This window comes from Fragaria vesca, linkage group LG1 (genome assembly GCF_000184155.1).
Source record: "Fragaria vesca subsp. vesca linkage group LG1, FraVesHawaii_1.0, whole genome shotgun sequence".
Classification (NCBI taxonomy): Eukaryota; Viridiplantae; Streptophyta; class Magnoliopsida; order Rosales; family Rosaceae; genus Fragaria; species Fragaria vesca.
This window is the reverse complement of record NC_020491.1, coordinates 16131718-16147281: the sequence shown is the minus strand read 5'-3', so window position 1 is coordinate 16147281 and position 15564 is coordinate 16131718. Positions and strand designations below refer to the sequence as shown.

General features: G+C 39.6%; 2 protein-coding genes across 3 annotated transcripts; one reads left to right on the top strand and one right to left on the bottom strand.

Moving 5' to 3' along the window:
• The first annotated feature begins 3868 nt into the window (after positions 1-3868).
• LOC101295865 (probable protein phosphatase 2C 49-like) lies at positions 3869-6542 on the top strand. Its single transcript, XM_004289377.1, has 4 exons — positions 3869-4030; positions 4791-4988; positions 5118-5353; positions 5650-6542. The coding sequence occupies exons 1-4, from the start codon at positions 3869-3871 to the stop codon at positions 6215-6217; spliced, it is 1164 nt and encodes a 387-aa protein (XP_004289425.1). The 3' UTR covers positions 6218-6542.
• A 388-nt stretch (positions 6543-6930) lies between these two features.
• LOC101297958 lies at positions 6931-9932 on the bottom strand. Of its 2 annotated transcripts, none has more exons than XM_004288319.1 (7): positions 9651-9932; positions 9055-9154; positions 8862-8957; positions 8637-8689; positions 8026-8074; positions 7603-7650; positions 6931-7310 (listed from the first exon to the last, which is right to left on the bottom strand). In XM_004288319.1, exons 1-7 carry the CDS (start codon positions 9866-9868, stop codon positions 7224-7226), a joined length of 651 nt encoding a protein of 216 aa, XP_004288367.1. In that variant the 5' UTR covers positions 9869-9932; the 3' UTR covers positions 6931-7223. The 2 variants fall into 2 exon arrangements, with proteins under 2 accessions (XP_004288367.1, XP_004288366.1); XM_004288318.1 differs by having other exon boundaries at positions 6957-7168.
• Positions 9933-15564: the final 5632 nt, after the last annotated feature.

Genomic DNA, 15564 nt, shown 5'->3' with positions numbered 1-15564 from the left:
CAAGAAGTACCAGATCTAAAGGCGGCTTGAAGATCCAGATCTTCCTTTGGAGGTGACATTTCTGGTAAGATGCGATTGTAATTTGGTTGGAGTTGTTTGTTTGTTTTGAGAATTTGTAAACAAAGATTAGGCTGTTGTTCTGTATTAATGTCGCTCTTCGTTTGGAATTTGTAATTCAATAGAAATTTACTGGAAGAGAAATCACGAAATCGTGTTCTGATAGTGTATGAGACGAATGAAATTGAGATCTGTAACTATGTATCAGCATCATTGTAGAATAATACATTTTCAACATAGTAATAGTATATTTTCGACACGGTGATAGTATATTTTTCACACTGTGATAGTATTTTTTTCACACGTTGACGGTAGGCGGTGGTAGTAGCTTTTGTAGTTGGTGGTAGTAGTTTTTGTGGCTAGTGGTAGTAGTTTTTGTGTTCGTCAGAAACCTCACAGTAGTAGCTTTTGTCGACAGTGGTAGTAGCTTTTGTGGCTGGTGGTAGTAGCTTTTGTGTTCGTCGAAAACCTCACAGTAGTAGCTTTTGTAGGCGGTGGTAGTAGCTTTTGTAGCTGGTGGTAGTAGATTTTGTGGTTGGTGGTAGTAGTTGTTGTGTTCGTCGGAAACCTCACAGTAGTAGCTTTTGTAGGCGGTGGTAGTAGCTTTTGTGGCTGGTGGTAGTAGCTTTTGTAGGCGGTGGTAGTAGCTTTTATAGCTGGTGGTAGTAGCTTTTGTAACTGGTAGTAGTAATTTTTGTCATCGTCGGAAACCTCGTCGGAGGTCTGTCGGAAACCTCGCCGGACGTCGGCTGGAGACTTTTCTGATATGAGAGTGGTTGTTGACTTTATATACTAGTGGCATTCTTGTAAATATAAAGGGGAGAATCTAATTTTTTTTTTTAGATGACAGTCTGTAATTTTGTTCAACCTCTATACCTAATATAAAACCTTATTTAGGCTTAGGTGGACTTATATGAGTAAAAATGTTTGGGTGGATTTATGTGGAAGAAAATGTGTGAAAGTGGACTTCTATGTAATTGGCCCAAAATAATTTTCTTTTTAAAAATAGAAAACCAAAATTCCGGGATATTACAGTTCTCTTGTTCAGATCGGGCTAGTCTGGGCATGTAGCTGATTGTGGTGAGGATCTATGGTGATCTGATGTCTTTGGTGAAATGTCCTAGGGGTTGGTTGAAGCAAGGTGAGGTGGGTTGCCGATCTAAAAAAGGATGCTTCGACGGTAGCGACGAGGTAGGCCGGTGGGTGTTGGCCTAGATTATCAACTGACGATAGTAGGGCAGAGGCGTTGAGGGTCGGCTTTGGGGGTCGCTGATGGTAGCAGAAGTTGGGGTGCTCTTGGGTCTGGGCCAAGGCTAGCTTGGACTGGGCCTCGGATGGGGCTTTTGGGCCTTTCCAGCTTTGGGTCTGGTCTCGTTGACCCATGAGGTTTTCTGTATCTCTCTAGTTTATTTGCTTATTGTGTCTGCTTGTTAAGTTTTTCTGTGTTTGAATAATTTTGATCCTTTGTGGTCGTGCTTGGGCTGATTACAATACACCGCTGATATAGTGATGACGGTTTACACCCGCAATTATCACGTGTATTCACTAATCAGGAGGCGGAGTTGACTCGAGCATTTGTCCTTCATGGGGTTAGAGCCGCTACCCGTTGGGATGCTGACGCTTTCTTACCAACTTTGTTGGCAATTTGTCGGACGAGTCTTCTGGTATTAATGATCATTTTCTTGTCTCGTGGTGTACCGGAGATTTAGGAGCTCTTTTAGGAAATCATTTTTCAGGCCTCTCGGTCTGAGATTTGTTATAAATGGTCTATTAGTGGCCCTACTTGTATTATTCATACCACTTGTAACATCTTCCGTATGAATGCATCTTATTTGATCAAAAAAAAAAAAGGATAAACATCCCGACTGCAATTGGGTTGTGAACGAGGGAGAGACCGTAGCTAGACGTCACACTCATATTATGTATCTGCAATCTTTCATAACAAAGAATCTTATTCTTCTCGAACATCGGCTAGGCGCCTAGGCCAACCACGCATGAACCCTAGCTACACTACACAATGAATGACAATAACAATCAACAAAGCAAGTTTAGGGCCAGGGAATCCGCCACCAGTTAATCTTTGGAGTTTGGACGGAGCTAGGATAGGGCTCAGATTAATTTAGCAATTACCGAGTCTTAGTCGTCATCATATTGAATTTTATTTCGAACCATATATACGTATGGTTAGTGACTAATTGATCGAGCAGTCGGACCACCAAACCCACTTTACCCTAAATTTAAAACAGATTCATATCATATGTGTCTGCATTCTGCAGCCCTGGACCTAATCGACTATATATTAGGAAAGAACTTTTTTGTTTTGATGGTAGAGATTTGGATATAGTAATTCGAGTTAGCTAGCACCAGGTTCCAAACGCTACCTAGCTAATTATCTTGACAGCTGAAACTAAGGGCACAAATAATTGGACATAAGTACCTAACCGAACCAGACCAGTTTAGATCACCTGGATAAGAATTTAGAACGTAAATCATAAACTTCCAGTAGAATCAAACCAGCTGTACAAGGATCCTGATTAATATATGATAGGACTAGATAGTCCTACTCCTTCCCGTGATGCTAATGATTACTTCTATTTAAGGCACGAGGCAATCATGCAAGGTCTTTTTGGGTCAACCTACGTAAAGGAATTTACTACTTGCCAATTGATAAACACAAAATTTTACCTTAAAAGCATATATAATTAGCTAGGACCACGGCGGAAGGTGAACTATATCGTGTCCTATTACTATATTCTACTTGCGTCCATCACTTGCCAAATTGAGTCTTCCAGATAAACTCAATAACTCATCTCTATATAGTAATGAAAAGTATGTCTGCCCCAAAGTTTGGTGTGGGTAATGGTTTGTCCCAAAGTGTATCTGCTAATGAGTCAATCATCTGCATCTTATCTACCATTTGCAGGTTGATAATCAAATTATCGAATCTGGCTCCTCTAAGGTGCAAAACATGCTAAGCTAAGATTGTAAAACAAATGCATGCTTTAGATAATCTAAATCTAAAGATTCTCTTATAATTCTGAAATGGATAATCGATTATCTTGCCGCGTATGAATAATCGATTGTCGGCCTAGGTTCACGTATGCACAAACAAATGTGTGGATAAGTTGTACCTTTGCAAGGACGAGTTACCCTTTTGACTAGAGACCGTTGACGCGTCCAAATTACCGTGTTGACTTTGCCGCGCAACGTTACTCGTGCGCGTTTTACAAGTTCGATTTCAAGAAGCTACGCATGTTACTCCAACGAGGGGCATTCACGTCCTTCTACTCCTAACTGTCTCTCATTGCTCTCGTCACCAACCCGTCAGCGTGAACGCCGAGATCACAACTCTGTCCCACACATTGTCCAGATTACCCCTCAAATATCCCGATTCCCACCGTACAAAAAGTCAACCCGACTAGTTGGACAACTCACTCACCTTCCAGGAAGGTCGAGGAAACAAGAGGAAGGGCGTTTTTGTAATTACGTGGAAATGGTCCAAAGGGTCACGCGTCCGCAAACATGCCAAGTCACCCCTCAACATGTGCACTCAACAGTAAGCCTCAGAAAGCCGACACGTGTACCCGGACCTAACAACGCCACCGGTACCCGGTCACCTTTTGTTTCATATAAAAGCGAGCTCAACCCAAACTCCTCCAAATTTTTCAACCCATTTCATCCAACTCCTCTCTAGAAGCCGCGAGACAAATATACGAATCACCTGGTCGTCGGTAAAAGTTGTGTTGTTCGAGTTGTTCAAGTTTGAGAAATTGTGTAGTGGGATTAGTTTGTGGTATGTTTGTGAGTGAAAATGGTGGCAGAAACTAAGATCATGTGTCAGCAGAACGTTGAGGTGTTTGGTAAAGGGATGAACGTTCATGAGGTTGTTGAAGATGTAGTTGCATCGATTTCTCCGAAGACTTTGTTTGACCCAACTCGCCCTCTGGAGTCGGTTTCCCCTGCTGCCCAACCTGTGAGTTTTATAATTTCTGATCTTCAATAGTTGTCTTCTTTTGTGATTATTTGATCTCCTATCTGGGTTAGTTAGTTACTATCTGGGTTTGATGTTTTGCTTAACAGTAGGCCTGGGTTGTTTTGGATTGCTGACTTGGTTTAAGATAAAAAAGAGTCTTGGATCAGTTCAATTACAGATAGAAAAGTAACAAATTAATAGACATGATAATCGTTCTTACCAATGCAAAGATAGTTTTTACAAGGTAAAGGTTAATTTGATTCTTTGTCAGGTACCTTGTCAATGATTCGGGTAGATGTAATAAAATATGATTGCATCACTCAAAAAGGGTTAGGTGAAAATAAGAATGATGTTGTGTTTAGTCATCATTATGTCGACCCTGATAGTTTTCAGTTGAAACTCTGTTGGATCATTTGCTTTCTGGGGTCCCAAAAAAGAGAATTGTGTTGATGAATATGTGCTTTTATTATTTGGCAAAGGAGCAATCTATTAGAAACAATCTGTGTAGTCATCAAAATGTTGATGATAGTATCTGAGGTTTAAGTACTTGAAATCTGGGCATTTGGCTCATGTTTCAGCTTTATAAACTCTTAATCCAAATATTATTGTCAGCATAATACTTCCCTCAGTGTTATAAGATTTGATCAAAATTGAACTTGAAGTTTGAACTGCTGCTAATTAGAAATAATGCTTCCGGGTGCAATCTAACTAGTTTAAAGTGCCTAACATGTATTGATCTTTTTCTATTACTTCTTTTCAGGATGGTAAACCGGCAGATAAAGTTTCAGACTTGGCTCATGAGACGGCTGACCAGGAATTCTTTCCCAGGCTCCGTTCTGGTAGCTTCGCTGACATTGGACCCCGTAGATACATGGAAGATGAACATATACTGATAGATGATCTATCTTCACACTTGGGATCGCTCTTTAGTTTTCCCACCCCAAGTGCTTTTTATGGGGTAATGATATTTCTGAGTTTGCCATTGTAATAAACTTACTCTGGTTTCTAGTTTTTAAGCTTTTACTTTTTTTTTTTTTTTGAATAAAACATGATTTTGAAGCTTACTTTAATTGGACATGTTGTATAGGTATTTGATGGACATGGAGGACCTGAAGCAGCAGCTTATGTTCGAAAAAATGTGATGAGACTCTTGTTTGATGATGTCAATTTTCCCCGAGCTTCTGAGGTTAATAAGATTTTCTTAGAGGAGCTGGAGACTACTCTAAGTAACGCATTTCATCAGGTAGACCTTGCATTGGCAGATGACTGCAGCGTAAGCAGTTCATCTGGGACAACAGCACTAACTGCTATGATCTTTGGAAGGTATATATCTGCTTAGAATTCTCTTACTTCCCTTCTTACTGTACCAAAAGGAAAAGACTATTTCGTTGACGTAGTCTGTAATTAGATAATAACCAAATCCTTACAATCATCTGCTGTCATTTTACTCTGTCAGTGTTTCTTTATTAGTTTCTCAAGAAGAAGAGGTCGATATCTCATTTGATTCAACTTGGGCTGTGTGGCATTAGTTCCTGTATATATGTCCATTATCTACTTTTAATTCTCTTCCACTTGTGATTGAACTTGTTTTCCTTTTTTTTTTTTTTTTTTTTTTTCAGGCTTTTGATAGTAGCCAATGCTGGTGATTGTCGAGCTGTTCTCTGCAGGAAGGGAGAGGCAATTGATATGTCCCAAGACCATAGGCCAATTTATCCCTCTGAACGCAAGAGAGTTGAAGAACTGGGGGGATATGTTGATGATGGGTATCTGAATGGTGTCTTATCAGTTTCCCGAGCCTTAGGTGACTGGGACATGAAGTTTCCTCGTGGTTCTGCTTCACCCCTTATAGCTGAACCAGAGTTCCGAAGGATGGATTTAACAGAGGAAGATGAGTTTCTCATTATAGGGTGTGATGGGATCTGGGATGTGATGTCAAGTCAGCATGCAGTTAGCCTTGTTCGCCGTGGGCTGCGGCGGCATGATGACCCAGAGCAGTGTGCCAAGGATCTAGTCATGGAGGCTCTTCGCCTCAACACGTTTGATAATCTTACAGTGATTGTTGTGTGCTTCTCTTCTCTTGATCAGCGGGAACCATTATCACCGCCTCGGGAACGAAGATATAGGTGTTGCAGCCTCTCTGCGGAGGCCCTTTGTAGCCTGAGGAACTTGTTGGACAGCAGTGGCTGATTGCACATTCAACTTCTCTGATAAATGTCTTCTTGTCAAGAGAGTGTTCATACATTGTTTTGGCTGCTTCATTTATGAGATGGCAGCTACCAGTTTTGTCGGTGTTTCAGTTTCTCATCTTCGCCTGGCCCAGTGAGCTCAGCTCAGGATTTGATGTACATATACATAAGAATGGGGAGGCGGATGCAGGTTGTGTTGTAAAAGCCGTATGTTGAGGCATTCTTATCGTCAGCAGTCCATAGATTGTCCATCTGTTGTAGATCCACTGATTTGTATCTATGTACATTGTCATCATTAATATCTGAGATCTTTTTAGCTTTTTTTTTCATCCCCAAAGAGGCATTTACTTTTCGAAGCTTGGCTAACCTAACCAGCAACATGTATTCCGCACTGGACGAGCTTGCTAGTGACTCTGTTAGTTTTCTCAACTCTAAACTGTTTTGGGGCACAGACTACTCATCCATCATCAGTTCTTTCGTTTTATAGAAAGATCATATCTATCGCTACAAAAACAGTCATGTTCTTTCAGCGTGTTGCATAAGACCAACTACAGTTGCGGTTACGCCTTGGTAGCTCAAGTATTTGGCTAAGCCTTTGGTGATCCAACAATCTGAGCAACAAGAACTACAAGAGTATTGAAAAAAGAAATGATGTATTCTTGATAATATTCTGTCGTATGTATAACACAGTAAAATGGCAGCTCTCTGGTAGATCATTAATGAAATGAAGCCACTTGTTTGCCTTGGTGAAAAATCAGATTCCATTGGAAATATTAATTTGCCATGTTAAATGAATCTATGGCAATCACTGCACATTAAAATGATCACCCGTTTACAAGTTCAGTTACCATATGTAACATCAAACAGTTGAGTCCGATTTGTAGCTTTTCGCAAATGTTGCAAACCTTTCCAAGCCGCGTGCAAGTAAACTTTCAGTAAAAGGTTGCAGTGCCTGGAACATGCCATACGAATCAAAATGAGGGACTGCTTCGAACAAACAACATTTGCTATATTTCTTTATGCGATGCAATCAAGCCACATAACAAGTGTACATTTCCTTTAGTGTTTAGACATTCTCCATTTCTTGTCATTTCCTACTGTAGTAATGTATTATTATCAGAAAGGCACATTTCAATATTTCATCATCTAAAATTATCTTAGTAAGAATATCAAACAAATCTACGGTTGCAGAAGTCTGATTCTGATGACAAACTGTCAATTTATTTGATATTAGCCCTCTCCCTCTCTCCCTCTATCTAAAGTTTATTTTTCCTTTTTCTTTTTGTTAAATGTCATTAGGAGTTAGAGAGAGGGTTGCTAGTATCCTATGTCATATAACTTGCATTACATGGAGTCTGATATGTTATCTGTAGCTAGAGTACTTACTGATGCCACTGGAACCAAAATTGCAGGAACTTCATAAGAGACGGTTAGCTGAAAGAGAAAAACAAAAAGAAACAATTTGAGCTACCCGACAGAGACTAAGAAATAGAAGTGTATTTTTCCTAGTTCTTCCTCAGAAAAGGCCAGAACAGGAAAACCAAGTCAGTGACACCACTGATGTTACTTTAGACGAAAAGACATCGGGCTGTTCAATTGATGGCCAGGGGCATAGAAATGTATTTCAAATAATCAAACTGAAAATCAATGATCTGAGCAGCATCAATTGAATGGCCTTCATATGCCCGATTGAATGCACTAAACACTGCCTATCTGTCATTGATTGGAACTGATGGATACAGAAGATCCATAACAATATAAATATAATTGTGAGCAATTCAAATTCAATATAGAAGAAAGCAGCCTCACTTCTACTATGCATGACGATGAACCTTTTGGATAAAAACGAACAGCGCCTCTGCCATGCAAGTAAATCAGTATATCAAAATTCTGATATCAACAAAACACAGAAACTTAGTCTATTGTTTATGTTATACCTAATAAGAAACATCACGCTCAGTGTTATAATTTTCCATGTTATAGCGTAAATAACAAGGGCATAACATCATCTTGTGACATACTTTATAATGAATGTTGCGGACTCTTTGAAAACTGAAGTACATATCTCCATCCTGTGATTTCTGAGTCTTATATATAAGATAAACCTAAAATAGTACAATATGGTGATTGAGCTTGTTAGGGATGGTACGGACATTTAAGCTCCTGGTGCACTTTGAACCAGAACAAATTTATATGAATTTGTTTCCAGTAACTGACTTCACATATTCCCTTCAATAATTTTTAACCTAATACCTCAATACGATAAGATGTTCTATCATAAGCTCTAGCATTAATGTCATAACAGCAAAGCAAATTATATCTAATATGCATTTTTTTTCAGCACATATAAAGACTTAAATGCACACACTTGACCTATAGCTACTAGTACACAGTTCAGCTAATGTTTCTCTTCTTCACACCTGTTAGGAAGACCTTCCAGAGATCTCCAGTGGATTTTCTGATTTCGGGTTGGCTGCATGAAAATAATTGAACCATAGTTTGAAAGAGAGCATTGTTAGAATACATTATACAACTGCTTAGTATTGTCAACCACAAAAAAAATCGCTTAGTTCTGATGATAGGTGTGCATATTATGAAAGGGAAACAAAGAATTTTGAGTTTTAAGCATGGTATATGGTTCTTACCTGCATATTTCGAGCAAGCCATGAGAATTCAATATCACGCCCAAAAGCTCTATACTTAAGCGACCATCGTGATAGATCAGGCTTGTCTTCTAATACCTATGTTTTTCAAATAAACAATTTTATGGATCAAACACAAGTTTATTTCAATATAATTGAAGGTCACCAAACTAGTGTTGAGAGACTTGTTTAGTACCTTTACCGTAGAAATAAAGGGCATCCATTGGGGAATTGCCTCACGATCAGAGTAACAATCATATGCAACTGAAATAGGCACATCAATTTCCGTCTTTACTCTGCATTTAAGTACATTGTCTAGACATTAGTAGAACATACATGCTAGTCGAATAGACCTCATTCAAGAACTCCATTAACATTATCTATGGTTACCTTGACTACTACATTCTGAGTAAGAGATATAAACCATCATAAGAAGCACCAACATGATAAAACACAGACGGGTCATTAATCATTTAAGCACTTACAATATAAAAACCATCGTGCATTCCTAATCGATTGAGAAGCAACCTATAAGAATAGACTACACTGAAGGAGTTGATTGCAACAAAATCAGATATATGAAGTCTAGACCCTCAAATCAAAATATATTAAACTGTAACTCGATGAAGCAACAAAAGAATCAGTAAATATTCGCTGATATGGGTTCTGACTAATCATTGAAGATCCTCATAACCACATGAATTACCAAATAGAACAAATTACTTTCCGACAATCGTTGTAAATAAACAAACAAGAATCAATATTCTCAAAGCAAGGAGAGATGGAAATTACGTGCAGTCCTGCCATTGCATAACAGGGGAAAGACGTCTGAATCCAGTGAGGACCGAGCTTTGCTGGGAAAATCCACATGGGATTTTGAAGAAGATGCGAGTAAGAGACGGCTGTGGTCTTAGAGAAGAAGGGCTCCTCCAAACGGGTACGTGGGTGAGACTGGTACAGTTTAGTCTAGATATGTAGGCTGCTACAGCGGTTGCAGAAGCAGCAGACATAGTCAAACTGAGTTACAAAGCAGGAAGGGAGCTGACCATTCAAAACTTGAGAGTCTGACACCACAAAATCTCGATCACGGAGCTGCAGTCTGATTTGAACAATTAGACATGGGCCTCAATTACGTCTTAAGCCCAAGCCATAATTTTGGATTTTCAATTTGAATTATTGGATACAATTACGAAAATGTAAAAGTAAAAATACAATCGGAATGGCCTACTCACTTCATTAACATTCCTCGAGGTCGATTACAAACGTAATTATACATATAATGGTGATATTCAATGTTAATAACAACGTACATAATAACTGATATGGCTAATTGAGCGGTTACATCTATTGATTAATAACTTACTAATTTACTTTCGTCAGTTACTTTGACGAATGCACACTTACGGTATTTTTCCTTCAACAGAAAATCTTTTTTTCTATATTTTTTTATTTTTAATCAAGATCACGTTTCTTTACCTAAAAACTAATCTATACCGAGAGATCATGCCAAAATGCTTTCTTCTTCCTAGCCACCAAGAATATATTGAGACTTCAACCAACGTCGGCATGTTTCGAATATGAGGATTTACATATCTAGGCTCTTACTAACCGAACACTTTTGGTGGTTACGAAATTGTTTATTAGTCATCAATAGGTGAAGCCGTGAAGGATTAGAGAGTTTAGTAGTTTTAAGAACAATAAAACTACCATTCGCTGAAAATTGGGTAGGCTTAGGCTAAATATGGCATTCTACACTAAACTAATATCTTGACACATAAACACAGTAATATGCTAGCTTCATAAACTAATTCTTAATGGGTTGATCATCCCACATCATGATTGATTAGGGATGATTTTTAATGGGTCTCAGTGAACTGAAGTGAAGAGATAAATATGATAAAATTGCGACTAAGATGAAGAATCTGTTGCCAGCCCTAGTAAATTATCATATTTATCTCTTCACTTCAATTCACTCAAACCCACTAAAATCATCCCCAATCAACCATGATGTGGGATGAATAGGACAACCCAATTACTCTGACACAAATGAACAATCACCACAATAACAACAAACCGACCAAGATTATCCTCTACATTGATTTATTCTCGGAGCTTAAACTGTTAATAGATAATGATTTTTTTTTTTTTCTATTAGGAATGAGATAAATCCGTTGATCAAAGATCATGATGACCAAAAGATCAAGCATGAACAGTCCAAAGACCATACAAGCACATAACAAAGCTAAATCAAACTATTTCTAAGAATTGAAAAACAATCTCAAAACTACATACAAAAAGGTGGATATGTCTCACTAAAAATAGCAAATAACTTTCCAAACACCTATTAACCACTCTACCCTCAACGAATGAGGCCTAAGACCTCAAGTGGTGTACCTTTTATCGATGAGAAGAGAGAGAGAGAGAGAGAGAGAGAGAGTAGTTGCATGGGTTTTGAAAGGAATCTTTCCTAGCTAGTAGCACTAGGGAAACTATTCCTCCTCAACCTCAGAGACGAGGCCGATATTCTTAACCATTGTAGAACCAGACAAGTTAGATGCCATTAAAATCAGAGGCATCAGAAGCTTCACCAAACATCTTCTTATTACGGCTGTTGCGGGGATGTCCTCTTTTCTTAGGTGACTTACCTGTCTTCTTGATACCAAGTACCCTTGATTCAGTAACAAAGAAACCCATCTCCTCTGGGTTTAGTGGCATGGGAACTAATGCCAGGGAGTGTTTTGGTCTTCTACCATCACCAGATTCTTCAACTTCTCTTCCACGACGTACCCCAATAATTTTGGTGGGGGAAGGGAATTCAAGTACTTCTCTAATAGTTGTTGCATTCTTCTCTTTGGAGAGGGACACTGTTGGCACAAAGAGTGTAGCTGAGGTAGACACAGACCCTCGAAACACCATTGGAGGCGTAGCAGACAGAGCGAAGTCCCCCATCGTTAATCATTATGCAATCTCTGCACCTCCTATAGAAGTCGTTCATACTTGAACTCTTAAATAACATCAATTATCCAGACACACATGATTGTTCAGGGGAAGGGTGGCATGAACGCGCACAACTTCACGATTTGTACTCGCCTCATCAACCCTCAAGACAGGTCCAATGGTCTTGCCCACCAACTTGCCGGTTCCACCATAGTAAGCACAGCCAGAAGGCCATGGATCTCAACCTAAATTCACACAAAATTTAGCGAAACAACCATGATGTTAGAAAACCTATCATAGTCATTCAACATGATCATGGCACGTTGATATATAGCACCAAGGTCCTCCCCTTTTTACAAGATTCACATCCCTCTCACTCTCGTAAATGTGTAGAGGAGTCGGTCGTCTTTGCCCTAGACCTCCACAGGGGCAGACCCGTACCTGAATAAAGTCCTAAGAGTCGATGAACTCAGGGCCCAAAACCTTAAGGGGCCCAAAATTTTCTTTTGTAGTTTAGTTAAAAACAATCAAAAATACTTAACAACATCCAATTAGGTGGTGTTAGATTACAAAAGAGAAAAATGAATATTAAATTTTACCTGTTATATTACTATCATTAATTACTATTTTAGAAAAAATGAGCAGCCTAAGTAAGAAATTTTTTGTATAAATAAGATTTTTAATAGGATTTCTAATGTTTTTTGTTGTTAGATTTTGAGTTTATAACTTTAGTTCGTGAAAATTTTGTGTGTTTCTTGAAAAGAGAAAATAAAATTGAATGAATACTATACTTTAAGCGCCAAATTTTGAAAGTTCGACTCAGGTATGAAAATCTCAGGTATGGGCCTGTACGGGGTTGGTAGCCACCACATAGAGTGCATTGCATTGTGAAAAGGATCAAAAAGCACTTCTCTGGCAGTGTAGAAGCGGCCTACCAGGTAATATCTTAGAGCCACAAACCCTTTTGCAAGTCACCAGGTAATATCTCAGCGGTCATTGTTGCAATTGCGTCTGCCATGGAGTTTTCGATGCCGCACAACCGATTACTCTACAAAAACCCTAACCTAGCCACGACAGAGAGAGTTTAATAGAGATATGTCTTTGGGTTTGTATAATATTAGAATCGAGGGTAAATGTGGAAAATACTTAATTTCTAGGTGCATTTCAAAGTTTCTAGGTATATTTACAAGCACCCTAGATGGAATCAATCGTTAAAAAATTTATGGTTGCGGTTAATATTGTTTTTGCTCTAGGATACAACTGATTAACATTTCATATGGATAAGTAACTTTTTAAGGGATTTGTATCAAGTTTTCAATAGGGAAAATGCCCTAATGCCCAAATATTTGAAAACTAAAGCCCATTCCAATTAAAGTCTTATCCTTGTGCCCATTCCAATGATTCTTGAAAAAAAGACGTTATTACCCTGTGTTTAATTAAATTCACACAGTTTTTATCTCTTTCTTCTTCTTCTTCTTCTTCTTCTTCTTCTTTCTTCTTCTCTCTCTCTCTCTCTCTCTCTCTCTCTCTCTCTCTCTCTCTCTCTCCTCCTCCTCCTCCTCCTCCGACGCTAGCTGCCCACACAAGCACCGCTACTTCATCTCCTCCGACCACCTTCTCTTCCCGATCCACCTTCTACCGCGCCTAATCACCCGGTCCCCGGCGCCGTCTCCGTCGTCTCTTCTGCCGCAGCCCAACCTCGTCGTCCCACTCGCCGGCGCTGCCACCACCGCCTTCTCCCTCCTCTTCTTCCTCCTTGTCTGCTTCCGTAACTCTGACCACCTTCTCTTCTCGATCCACCTTCTGCAGCGCCCAATCACCCGATCCCCGGCGCGGTCACCGTCGTCTCTTCTGCCGCAGCCCAACCTCGTCGTCCCATTCGCCGGTGCCGCCACCACCGCAAAATCACCCGCAACCGCACAGCCCCGGAAACCGGCTCTAAGCTGCCTCACCGCTTCTCCTACTCCCCTAGAAGGGCGTTGCTTGCCGGCGTGCGCCGGGGTCGGTGGAGGAGGCCGGTGTGCTCACCGTCGGGGAAGGTGGGTGCCCAGAGAAGAAATGTGGGTGCTCACCGTCGGGCCGGTTCCTCAGTTCTCTCCTCTCCGGTCAGTAACCAAAATTATTAGGGGTCAGTAACTGAAAACTAAGTGATTACTGGGTGTCAGTAACTGAAAACTAAGTGATTACTGGGTGTCAGTAACTAAAAACTAAAAGTTATTGGGGGGTCAGTAACTGGTTACCGGGTGTCAGTAATTAATCAATAACTGGTTACTGGGGGTTAGTAACTGGTTATTATGGGTCAGTAACTGATTATTGGGGGTCAGTAATTGGTTACAGAGGAAAATCCGGTGACCGGAATCCGGCTGTCGGGGAAAATCCGGTGACCGGAGTCCGGTGTCCGGCGGCCGGTTACCGGAGTCCGAGGTTCCGGCCAAGTCTTTTCATGTTGAAGAGGTGGGGGCAAAATAGTCTTAAAATAATATGGTTTGTTAAGACTTTAGTAAAGATTTGTGCATTTGGGCATAAAGATTTGTGCATTTGGGCATAAAAATGGTTACCTTGTATTAGAATGGGCTAATGCAAAAGATTATCATTGGAATGAGAAACAAGGGGTTTGAATTAGTACTAAATGGGCATTTTCCCTTTTCAATATAAGATGATTAGTAAGAGGTTAATTTGAACTCATAACATCAACATTGTTAATTAAGCTAACGAACCAACCAAGCCACAGTTTACCGACATGTATGTCAATGAGTATTAACTAACTGCAGTTGCGGAGACGTAAAATATTTGTTGGCCGGCCGGTGTGAAGTGTTAACTAGCTGCAGTTGCGGAGAGGTACGTTCTGCATAACCAAATTCCAACAACGAATTGGATACATGCTTCAATATGTTTGGTCTCCCAGCTGCACTACTGTCGTGGGAACTAAAACAGTAAATGCATGCATCTGCTATAACTTTCACAAAATATATATACGGTCAGCTAAACCTTATGTTCTCAGTATCCTTATGATGTCATGATCTATTAAAGGCTTAAAGCCAGTGTTTTGAACGAGCTCGATAAACTGATTCTTTGTTTGCTTCAAGATAAACATGGGACTGATCGATGGGACCCAGCTACATCATCTTCCAAGATAATGTTCCAGAAAGTACGCAAGTGCGAGCAAGTGCATGTGCACCATCAGGTTTCATAGAAATTGAAAGCCATGAACCTCAAACACTGCTATATTACTCGATATATTCCATCGATAAAGTAATTGAGCTTTTGTAATATTATTGCCACTACGGATTCCTATCCTTATATGCTTCACTTTTGTGGGTACAATTCCACTTAATCCATCAATTACAAACTTTTGACTTCACTTTCCTTTTCTTCTTCTCCTTATTATGAGAATTTGGGTCTCAAATTTTTCCTATAAAATAACTGGTTAATTTGATAAAGATCAGAATCTAACTGTCCTGGTCTTTGTTGGTATTTCTTCCCTACAGTATCCCATTAGAGATAAAGGAGTTGGAATATAAACTTCATGTCTCTGTATGGGATTAATTTACCTTTAAGAGCTCAATATTTTCTGTCCTCTTGGGCGCAAATTCGAGAATGCACGCAAAGCGTATACGTAAATATTCACAGCAGAAGTGCACAACAATGTTTTTATTTTACTATTCGTCCAATTACTATTCTAATTGCAATATAATGTTCTAATTAAATAACAATGCATGTTTTATGTTTGTGTCTAAAAATTGTGTTTAGGATCACGTACAGTGAAATT